The 12,328-nt window shown below is 39.4% G+C and overlaps 1 protein-coding gene across 12 annotated transcripts in view; it reads right to left on the reverse strand.

Moving 5' to 3' along the window:
- Positions 1–5,636: 5,636 nt before the first annotated feature.
- The window catches only part of sox6 (SRY-box transcription factor 6), a 162,208-nt gene continuing 155,516 nt past the window's right edge, over positions 5,637–12,328 (reverse strand). For 10 of the 12 annotated variants that reach the window (XM_080843317.1, XM_080843324.1, XM_080843327.1 and 7 more), the window contains exon 18: positions 5,637–11,271. In XM_080843317.1, the coding sequence (XP_080699443.1) occupies positions 10,959–11,271 (313 nt within the window). In that variant the 3' untranslated portion in view covers positions 5,637–10,958. The remainder of the gene's footprint in view (positions 11,272–12,328) is intronic. The other 2 variants (XM_080843319.1, XM_080843318.1) reach the window with 2 other exon arrangements.

A 12,328-nucleotide genomic window follows, 5' to 3' on the forward strand; every position in this document is an offset into this window, starting at 1 on the left:
TGGGGGAAAGGAGCTTACAGTGCGTCCTGGCAGGAGACATAATATGATTGATGAAGAGAACAAAAGACACACAGAAATGGTTTTCCAAAATGTTTTGAAATGACTTCTGTTCCAGAACCTTCTTTCCTTTTTTCCCCAGCAGCCCATGAAGAGCTGCATTAAGGGAGAAAGTGGAGCCTGACTCCCGTTGGAGGACTACTGTGAAATCTTGCAGGCATAAAGTAGCAGATGTCACACACGTAGGAGAGCTAACTTACACGGAGATGAGCAACTTGACAGGTAAGCTACTGTTGTTGACACCCTCAGTGAGTGTCAAAAGCACCTTTCACTTTTTTCTTTAATTTCTACAACCTTCCAGAGGCACTAAAACCCGCACAGATCCTGGATCAGAGCAGTGAAAGGTAGTGAACTGAAGACTTGTGATCTGAAGGGCTCAAACTCCATCTGAGTTGATCTTACTGCCTCTGATATTTTCAGACTGCAGTCGAACAGTCAAACTGGGGAGGATACACCCTGCCATCTCTTTAACGGTGATGGGTTCTGCTGTAGCTAACTAAGTATTTCCTTAAAACAGCATGACCGAAATCAACCAAATCTGCAGATCGTGTCATTCTGTTAATTTCACTTTCAAACAATAAAAACAAAGAAAAAGGGTCATAAAATATGAAAATGGCAAGCTGAGACCTCTCCCACACATAAAGTTGCATAGACTCTGGTGCATATTACTCACAGCTGGCAGCACAATGGGATCTGGTCAGTTTCTCATTCACTGGATATCCATGATGTCAGTCATAGGAGTGGATACGCACTCTAGAAATCAGACAATAAAGATGGTTTTGTAAATGTACTAGATGATCCCGGTAAACATTTACAGCAAGCACATTTAGTGTAATTTTCAATTTAGTCTTAGCCTATTTTCAATCTTTTATTGATATCCAAATGAGTCATTCATTTCAGTTGCCAAACTTTGTGCAGGCTGACTGTGTGCCCATGCTCCTTATATACCTTAATTAGATGGTTCTAGCTCAGTGTTTTTGGAATATTTATAATGTCAGATGTTACTGTATCTAGAACTATAACGCTATCTAGACGGTATATAGAGGACCAACTGATTTGGGTGTGTATAAAAAGGTTTCTGAGCGTGTGTGTGCTTTGTAGGAATAACAAGTCAATGCAATGTCAAATGCAATTTCAATGACGGCATCATGTGCCTTACTTAATAAAAGCATAACAGATGGCGGCACTTGTCTGTAGCAAATAGGCCTGATAACCTTTTTACCTGCACTCTGACAACTGTCCATGGAATTGTCCATCAAATTGCACAGGGAATTCTCAGCATTCAGAAACAGGCAGTGCACCTTCCCTCTGATGATGAGCTTGAGGCTGGAGGCAGGGTTCTCCCTTCTGTCAGTTACTCCTGCCTTATGCCATGTAACTTCCGGTATATGTGGCAACAAACAAGGTCTCCTGTCCACTCAGTAACGATAGTCCATCCATGACCAGAAAGGGTTAAATGCCTTCACTGGTCTGCCTGGCTCCATCCATGATGTCCAGGTTGAACTAAGAATATGTGCAGAAACTAACCACTTGGCTGGTACCTGGAGGTTATTCTTGCCTTACTCCCCCCAGCTGTTTTGACACCATATGGACTGATCAGAACGTTGTGCAGGCCAGGAACAGACACCTGGTAAAAGTGAGGTGTGCAATGGAAGTGGGCCTTTGAGATGACGATGAGTCTTAATCTTCTCCTCATAAGAGATCAATCTTCTGGAAGACCCTTGAGTGAAAGAAAAAAAAACATATGTTTGACAATGCATATGTGCTTACGGAAATTAAACATGCACATAATGACAAGATGAAGGCCCAGCTACTACGTGAGATCTTTAGTCCTTCCTAAATAGGTAGGTTTTGCTAAAATAACACAATGATTGTGTCTGTACACAGGTAAACAGGTTAAGTTAACACTTTACCATTAGTTTTTGTCCTGCTGTGCCTACCCTGCACATCATGTTCTTTTTGAATAGTGATAGGAGCCATCAGACCCAAATAAGTTATAATTGAAATATATTGAACAGTTATGGTTTCCAGATCATCAGAACAATTGCAAGGTTTTTTCTCGGCTTCAGTTCAGTGCTACATATCCCAAAGCTTGACAGTAGACAGTTTAGGTACTAGGAACACTTCTCCCACATTAATTCTCTTCAGTTCTGCATTTCGTAAAAGTTGTCAAAATAATGAAACAATGTAGCTAGCTGGTGTTGCCCCTTTTAAAGATAACTAAATGGCGATAACTGCCGAGAAAACTCCCTAACGTTGTCCCATAACTGAATGGCTGAACTTAGCCTGTTAACTTGCTAGCTATCAATAAGGCAATTTGTTCAGTTACAAACGAACAAAATACAATTATAACAAACATGTATCGAACATATATTTACAAAATTTCAGTGAAAACATATAACTTGACAATTATGCTACAAATACTTACCATTATATTCACTGCTGGGGCTGGAATCGCCAGAAACCACAGCTATTGTCCGCCATGTTTTTTAAATTACCGGGAACGCGGGAATAACCGCGTAGCTTCATAGGAAGTGAACTTGGGCTGTTTTGAAAATTCTCTAAAATTGAATTTAGGCTACATTCAAAGCACACAACTAAATAAATAATTAAACACTGATGTATATTTAGAAGAATAGGATCGAGTACATCTCTTAAGTAGTGTGAAGGTGGTCTTTGGATAAAAAAAAAAAAAAAAAAAAAAAGAGAGAGATAGCTTTACATAGGATTTGCAGCATTCAATAATCATGAAATGACAATAGTTCTTGTTCTGTAGCCTACCCCTCCAGCAGAGAATTATGTCATCTATGTACATTGTGCCCACCAGATAATTGTATCTCTAAACCTATTGCAATGATGGAACACAAAGTCCTCTTCCCATTTCCTTTATCTAAAGTCTGTTAGAAATGTCCTCATACTGGATTTATCACTGATATGTTCTAACTGTTCATGTTTTTGTTTTCTGGTTGATGTTTATAGACTGTGCACTTCTAAGCTGTTTGGTAACCCTGCCCACTCCAGCTGAAGCATAGCAGAGGCTAATTGCTGGAGTATAATATGGCCTACGGACTGTGACACTGAATGCCCTTTAACTGATGAAGGCCTGATCCTAGGCCTAGACATGTTGGCAACAAGTGTTTTTAAGAGTTCTAATATGAACTAGAATTTTGATTAAAGCTTTTTATTCGAAAAGAAGAGTGCCTTGGTCCGACCATATTCTTGAAAACTGATGTATATTTCTGGGGGTAGTATACTTAATCTGAAGTTACTAAACATCCATTGAAGTATAAGTACACTGAAGTAATACTGAGGTAGACATGTACCTGTAATTACAAAAAAAAAAAAATTGTTTTTGAACAGAACACTACAAACTTCAAAGCAGGATGGTCCTTTGCACACACAGAATGCTGGGAGCCACCACAGTCCCAGCTCCTGCATGCTGGAAGCATTCACTAGCCCTACGCATCACACAGCCCCAACCTAGAGGGTTAGTTGTCCCCAACGACGCAAGTATTCAACAGAAAGTCTGAGGTGTTGGGGAAGCTGATGCTGTTGCTATGACCTACCTGGCGTCAGTGGCTAGTAAGGGAGAAGTAGAAGCCTGAGGTGGCTCCTGCACCTCTGAGTCTCTCAGAGAGCTGAGGAGGTCCAAGACCCTTTTTCTGCTCAGAACTAAACATCTATACCTCTACATCAGGGGCAAAATCCTTGAGTGGGGTTTATAAGAACTGGCCTCCCTGGTCGCCTTTACCCAGACAGTTATATTTAGTTATTATCAAGCAATTTAGCTTACTATAGCCTAAAAATTGCCCACCTTTATGAACCATAAACATTTTTGTTTTCCTAATCTGTCCAAATATCCTCCACAATTCACCAGTAGAACAAAGACAATCTACCTGTCATCACAGTGTAAGGTGTTGGATGTTTTAGTTGAGCGTCCTAGGAAGAGCTATATGTAATAATTGCAGCAAGAGCAAGCAGTAGGTCTAGTCTGAGCTGTCACATGGCACTACTTTATCAATGGTAGGAGTCCCATGTGGAGGATATACCAAGCAAAGAAACACTTTGCATGCTGCATGGCTGGGTAGGGGTAAGATGCTGTGCCACCATTGAGATTCTACTAGATTGATTGCTACAAAGATGTTAAGCTACATGTCTACTGTCTGCTGGCGACACCTGAATGGCAGTAAATGGCCTGACATAACATTCTCATTCCCCCTTGCAGCAACATCTGGTAGGGTCAACCATTCAGTGTGTGGATAGAGGACATCAGATGGAAAAAAACATGCTCTGTCAGCTTCAAACATTGGATGAACTGTACGTACAGCAGTCATGGGCTTTTCAGAGTCTGCTTTAGGTGTTCCACAACATGGCCCACTGTATATCCACAACATGGCCCACTGTTTGGCCCACTGTATATGCCGTAGTTGAGATGTATTCCCCTTCAAGAGGTTTAATGAGAGATTGTAAGAACACATTAGGCATGAACAACTGTGCAAAGGATTGTGTAGAGCTAATGAAGAGATACCAGCCCGACTGTGAGGAGACCTTTTTTATCACAGATAATTAGATTCTTGTTATTTTTAAGATGGCTTCAGACAAATATATTCAGTTTTTAAAGTTAATGGATAACGGTCTATTTTACTAAGCATGTTATTAGTATGGAATGATTCTGGTATGGTCTTACGCTGATTTTGTCTGTGTTCATTTTTTGCACTCCTGTTGACTTGTACTGTCAAGAGAGGATCAGTCTTATAACACGTTTTGTATAAGCAATAAGGTCTGCAAGTCAATCTTTAACAGTTTACACGCATCACACCTAGGGACAGAGTAACAACACTTTTTTTTAGCACTCCAGTTTGAAGAACTAACTTGAAAAATATTCACACTCTGACAAGTTCCTGTTTACTCTCTCCTGATTTGATGTAACTGGGATCAAGATAAAGTAAAGTTAAGAGTTGCTAACTAGCTGCTTTTATCTAGGTGAAGCTGGACCTGGCTTGTTTATCTTTTGGTGAAGAATTGTATAAAGTTGGATGAGTTTCACATTATTGTCTAAATATTTTTTTTCAGAGGGAACAAATTCAAGCTCTGAAATTAAACAATACTGCTGACTTAGGGCAACCAAGAATTTAGCAATACAATAAGCCTACTTCCATTCAATAGGTCTTAATGGCCAAGTTGCAGAACAATATCACCCTGCTTATTAGACCCAGAATGGATCTTAACCAAGACTAAAGCAATACAGGTACACAAGATTATATAATTGAATAATTTGCAATAACCTAAAGATTTAGGATTTAATTTGTTGGTATAGATTAGATGAGATTAGATTACATTTAGTAATTTAGCAGACGCTTTTAACCAAAGCGATGTACAAGGGAGAGTACAATGATAAACTGTATATACAGTATATGTACTCAATTTGAGAAATTTTATTATGTGCAATAGTTCAAAAACTCACAGTAAAACTCATTGAAAAGCATCTCATGCCATTTGTTTGTATGGTCTTCAATGTTTCCTCCTTAAAAAACATACATAAAATGTTTTGCAAAAAGAATATGAAACAGATACAAATATCGTAAAACAAAATGTCTCTTTAATTTGTAAGTGTCAACAGCAGTACAAAAGATGGAGTGGTGGTGAGACGGCTTTTTTGTTTGTGTGATTTCATTTTCTTTTTATGGAAAAGGAGGACACTCTTGAGGTAAATGATAAACAAGTAGTAACACCCAACTCGGTCATGTTATATCCACTTGACTGAGTACACAAACTGTACTGTATAAAGATGGTGTTACATTATGATATGCCAAAATGCATCCTCTAGGGAAACAACCTAAATAATTGTATACACCACTAAGGTGCCTAAATACACCCAAATGTGTCACTCATCTGGTATAGTTTATCTGATATATTAATACTACCAAAACAGAGAATACTGGTCTCCAAACATAGCACTGAATTATTTAACCTTTAGTTTACCTCACGTCAATACTGCACATGGAAACCAAGGACTTGCTGGTTTACATATTGAAGCCAAGCAAAAAATATTTTTAGTACCATTTTTTTCATTTCTTTTTTTTAAAACAATAATATCCTTAGCAAATAGCTGTCTTTTGTACTGTATAAAGAAGAATGTGAACACAAATGTGATGGCAACCTTTTTAAGTTCAATTAAAAACTTTACACTGGACTGTACAAGATATTATGATAAACTATTTACATTTTTCAGACTTAAAACTTTTAAAAGCAGCAACAGACACTATTTCATCACCTCTTACGCCCGATCAATACCTGCCAAAGGCCTAGGTACCAGCCGAGTAACCGGTCTCTATGCAAAAGAACAAACAAACAAACAAAAACATGTATTAGGCTGCCAAAGGGAATCAAAATAACTGCGGCTGAAGCAACAGAAGAGCATCACGCACAGTGTTGCTGAGGAGACAATTTGGAGAGAAAAAAAACCCTAAGAAGCAGAGTACCATGGACAACAGCATATGATGTTGTCCCAAACAGCAAAATATTACTCTTCTGAACAGCAGCTAGCATGTCAGTCCAGCATGTCAGTGAATTGTGCTGATTAAATTAACAAAGAACAATCCCACAATATACATCACAAAAGTTCAATGACAGAAAAAAAGAATTACAGTAAGATAAGTTAAGTAAAAACAGCACTCAAGCTCTGTCTTCAGTTGTATCTACATTGTGTTATTATGGCAGTGACATTGATGAAGGAACAGAAATGTCAATTGGGCTAAATTGCTGCTGGCTGCGTTTAATGAAAAATTGTCCATTTTTAAGATACTAACAAGCGACACAAAGGACTAAGGGAGGACACAGAATGCGCACGAGTATCCGTGTACAGCATAGATTCTAATAAATATTTGCACGTCCCCTATGATCTACGCTATCCAAGAACCTCACTTGTGATTTCAACAAATGTAAGTGTCATTGTTTCTTTTTTTCAATTATTTTAGAATTGTTCTGTAAAACATGCAAATGAGTTTTAGTTTTTTTTTTTTTTACACCAATCTGGGTTTTGGGCAAAATTTGGCACATTATTGACTGATAGCTGATATTTCCAATAAATCATTGTGACCACTTATTCCAGTGATAGAAAGATCTATGGCCACATAGATACACAAACTTTCACTGTTAAGGGGTTGAGATCTTTCTATTCTCTGTAACACTCAATCTTTTCAGAGAATTTCCTGCTGCTTGACACTTGGTTGCAATGCACTGCAAAACCCAAGCACTCTGTAAAACAACATTTATGTTTATAATTCCAATTTATAACTGTTTCATAAGGAGGACAGTTTTGGCTGATTGGGCAGGTCTAATGATCATCATTGAAACACAAGCAAGGCACCTGGCTTTTTCAGCTACAGGTGAAATACTCCTTGTTCAACAGGGATGTCAATTCAGCATCTACATGAGGTACAGTGACTTGTCAGTTTCTTTTTCAGAACAAGGACCAACATACACAATGTGAAAACAAAAAGTCAAATACATAACTTATACTTCACTAAGTATCCATGAACAAAAATAGATTTCTATTTTCCTATGTTATATGTACAATAAAACATCTGTGATGAGATTGAGATTATGTGAATGTATTTTAAAAAAAGTATGAAAAAAAAAAAGAAAGTAGTTTTGAGCTCCAATTCTGGTTCAAATCTCAACTGTTTATTTTTTTTCTGATTGTCTGTTTATTCTGTTCTACTGACACTTTTAGAGCCAACAATGGCTAATAAATACAATAAAATGTCTATATGCACTATGTAGCTTCAAATACAATATACAACACAAATATACGTGACTAATAAAATGTGATACTGATGTCCGGTGTGTCTCAGTTGGCCAGTCACTATGCGAGCCTTCTGTCAACTCCCCTTCCCCTAGGCAGCCCTGGAGCTTAAATGAAATGTTCATTCATCACGTGTCTTTGCATAAATAAACAAAATAAGTAGACAGAAACATGACTCAAATCTGGCAACTGTGAGACGCGCCCACATGAGCTCAAACAGGTGACTTTGTAGTTTTTTTTTTCCTCGCACAACAGCTTCACATTAGTCAGAATTGATAAAAAATACCATTTATATCCAGTGCTCATAACACTTATGAAACATTGTCTCTGTGTGAGAATGAACTTCTTTTTTTTGTCGTTTTTTAAAACTTTTTTTTTTCCTCCTGTTTGTTTGTTACATTAGCGCAATCAAGTTTTCAAGTCCGAAGAGTCCAAAGACAGTCCTTTTTGTTGTCCACCAGCCTACAAAGTTGTTTTGGCATGGTCACGAAAATATGTACAAATCATGTACAAATCAACCAATCAAACCAGCACACAGAAGTGACAGCTTCAAACAAGACACACACGTTGGCCTATAGAGAAAAGAGAGAGCTCGGCTTTGCTTTAATGGAGGTGGGTAGGGATCCTGCCAAGCATTGTACCTTTAAAAAGATGAACAAAATTAAAAAAAAATCTAAAATACAAACACAAATGTTCCAAAGGAGAAGTGCTTAAAACTTCTAAGACTTAAATGCTTTGAAATGGGGGGGGGGATGAACAGACTTATCACAGCCAAAGTAACAAGCGAGAATAAGATCTTTGCATCCATCAGTACCGTGAAAAGCTAATGCAGTGATCAGCAGCACCACAGCGAGAGTAAGACTGAGGGGTTGGGATGGGGATGTCCAGCAGTTTCCAACCCTTATCCCGACACCTCTGTGTTGCAGATTAGGTGGACAGGTTCAAGGGCAGGGGGAAAATGGCAGACCTCATGCATTAATAATGCCGTATTTGGGATGATAGCGACTCGTAAGTCATTTTAATAATCCCCCACAGCTTGATGTACTTGTTCCATCTGCTCGCCAGCACCACACGCCTGAAAGCGGCCGTGGCCTTTTCACCCGCACTTTGATGGAGGGCACAATGAAACGATAAGGCCTCCGCTGGCATTGTTCTCCTCTCCCGCGCACGGCTTGCCGGCCCGTGCCAGATGGCACTCTCGCGGGGGCAGGGGCAGGGGTGGCGGGGGAGTGGGGCGCAGATGAAGGTGCGCTCGAGCCCGCGCCCCACAGGAGGCCTCCGCGGGGGCACAGCAGCAACCAGTGGGCCTGACCGCTGGCCGTCTCTTGGCTGTCCTTCCATAAGGAGCCATTCTGATGATTAAACATCCTTGCCGCCACAATAAGGCAGAGGATGGGTTTGTTTTTTATTTAGAATTCTGTGCTTCTACACTGATTGCATCAGCATTTCAAATTGAGATCTTGCCATTTTATCATTCCGTATTACTTTGTACAGACTTGAAATCTTTATTATTTTCTAATATCCGGTAGCCTAGAATTGTCTGTGATCAAACGTACCTGAAACCATCATATCTGATGCAATATGTTGGGATACATTTAAAATTAGGAGGTTTGAAAAAGTGCATCGCTTCACATTCTGAATACTTAAGATTAAGTGCTGATATTCATTGCTTGTACAAATCTGGAGGCAGTTCCCTACACCTGCCCTTGTTGCCCTTGACTGGCCCACTGCATCCAGATAAACTGGAGCTTTTCTTAAGACCTTGTAACGAGGAGTACATCGCATGAACCCAAAGACCATGCTCTGCTCTAAGACTTTCTTGTGTCAATTAAGATTTACAATGTCCCAAAGATTTAAATTCAGGAAAAGAAGACTTTAAGGACTTTAAACTTTGTGCCCTGGTGGAGGCTAAAGTGTTTAAGAGAATGTACTGTGCATAATGGACAACAGCAATTTACGATTGTAATGCCACCAAAGCTGCCTTTGCTGCCTTTCCAAGTCAGTGGATTGGATGCCTTTGGCCCCTTGGCATTCTGGACTGATTACAATCACTCTGATTAAGAACTTAGTGTGTAAGACTGAATTGGAGAGCTAGGCGAGGGGGGTGGGGTGGGAAGCTTGGTTCTGTTGATCACTGTATTAAACTTCCTGGAGAAAAGTATTACTCCAACAAGGCCCAGTAAACACTTACAGGCCATCTCATCAAAACCGCAAACATCACACTGATTCCTGAGTGCTTTTCCATGATAAAGAGCACAGATGCACCAAAACAAGACTGGGTGTGGAGGATGAGCTTCGATCTGATATCAAAGATTGTCCAAAATACAGTCTCCCTTAAGACTAAAAGAAATAATAATAAAAAAAGATATTAATGAAAAGGAAGCTTATGAAATGTTTGGCACGTTGGAACTTATGTCAATAATAATAATAATAATAATAATAATAATAATAGTTGGGAGATTGTTGCCTTCCCTCTGTTCTCAGATTTGAGACTGTTTTATCTTGTGATGAAATTTAAATGGTTAGTTCTGTTGTCTTTCTCATTTAAAACTGATCGGATTAAAAACATTCACAAGCTGTAAGCTGGCACAGCATACCTGAGTGAGAATATAAACTCCCATCATAAACAGTAATGTAAGCTAACAAAAGCAGTCAACACATTAAAAAAACCATACATGTATACTGATAAAAACAATAAAGTAAGACTTTGAGAGCTATGGATGTTAATGTTCAAGTCCTGTCATCCAAACGTTGTAGGCAATAACCCTTAATGTTTAAATGTCCATCAAAAATAAAAAAAAGACACAAAATAAACAATGAGATAATAAAAAGCCAAAATTCAACACAATCAAACTGCTTCACACTTTTAAAAACACTTAAGACCAATAGCTGTTTGTTTCTGAGGGAGCCACATATGCATGCAGGCTCCTAAAGATATATCATCAGAAAGAAATGTTTGAGTTTCTCTATTTTTGTTCTGTAGTTCATTTTTTGTGTCTCCTTTTCTTCCTTCGGGTCCTCCGTATTCTCTCCAGTAGATGTACACTCTTGGTTGTGGGTGTGGGGTGGGGTGGGGTGTGTGTAGGTTTGGCCTTTAGTTGGCACTGACAGGCTCCTGTGTGTCGGTCTCGCTACTGTAGTCCGATTTGGGCTCATCCTCAAAGTCCTCGTACATGTCTATTTCGTCCTCACCGTTGATGGTGTCGCTGTTCACCATGGCGGTGGGCTCCATCTTAAATGCAAAGGTGCTCTGGATGACAGGGATGGTCGGCTCGGGGCTGGCCGAGGCGCTGGAGCAGTCCGATGTCATGTGCGGGGAGGGCGAGGTGGTGGTTGCCATGGTTATTGCTCCAGGGTAGACCACACCTGCACTGGGACTGATGGGGAGTTGTGTCTGTGGCTGCTGCCTGTAAAATAAAATAATAGAGAGACGAAAGGAAAGTAAAAAGAGACAGACAGAAGGAAGAAAAGAAAGAAAGACACACAGGGTAGAAAGGAGAAGGAGAAAGGAAAAAGAAGTTAAGATTTTCCAGCGGACTTTCTTGACAGTTTAACTGCAGTTCTTACTCTCCTAAACCCGAGTGCGGATTAGACTTTTGATGCAAAGATGACATGTTTATCATGCATCAAGGAAAACAATTACAGTCTTTGGGAATTAGCGAATGGAAGGAATGCGGAGAGCAAACAAAGACCACGTCGACGGACAAGGTTCTTCAGTATAAGCACTTAAATTTGAGAGCACTGGCTTTACTGTTCTCTGAAGGGGGATGTTCACAGCCAGCGGCTCTGCGAAAATGATTTGGGGGTAGTTATGACGGAACAATTTTTGGAATCGTTGAGAAACGATACCCCTGCTTTTTGGTGACAAAGCCAATTGGTGGTTGAGAGGCTGGCTCCTGATCTTTGGGAGCATGATTGATACTCCAGCAATCGTATTTCTAACTGGCGAAGTGGGAACACCTGGAGCAGGCTTTCCCTCACTGACCACACGCAGTAAATTATAGTTACAGTCAAGACCTCTGCCCCGTGGCCTCCTTTACATTCATACTTAGATTTTACATCCTATAATAATACCTATGTTTAATTTTTCTGCAATTTTCTCAATGTGGCAAAAAAGTACTTTTAAAATTCACTGGTAAATTTAAAACGTTTTAAGTTTTAAACGTAGATTAAAAAAAAAAACACTACAGAAATGTTGGAACAAATGGGTTTGACATTTAGCAGATCAGATTTTCAAACAACATTGTTTGGATTATGAGTTGGTTAACAAAACTGAGAGCGATGGTCAATTAATTCAAGTGAAATGACTAAGCAGAATATTGTAGCATATATCTGCTGTCAAACTCACTAAAGGATCAAAGGATTAGCATGGGGAATTGGTATACTGTACCTAAATGCAGCCTTCCTATTGTGCAAATTGCAATGGGCTCACATTGAAGTACAGCAATTTTGAGTAGGTGTGTG

This window comes from Sprattus sprattus (assembly GCF_963457725.1).
Source record: "Sprattus sprattus genome assembly, chromosome: 8".
NCBI classification, from domain to species: domain Eukaryota; kingdom Metazoa; phylum Chordata; class Actinopteri; order Clupeiformes; family Clupeidae; genus Sprattus; species Sprattus sprattus.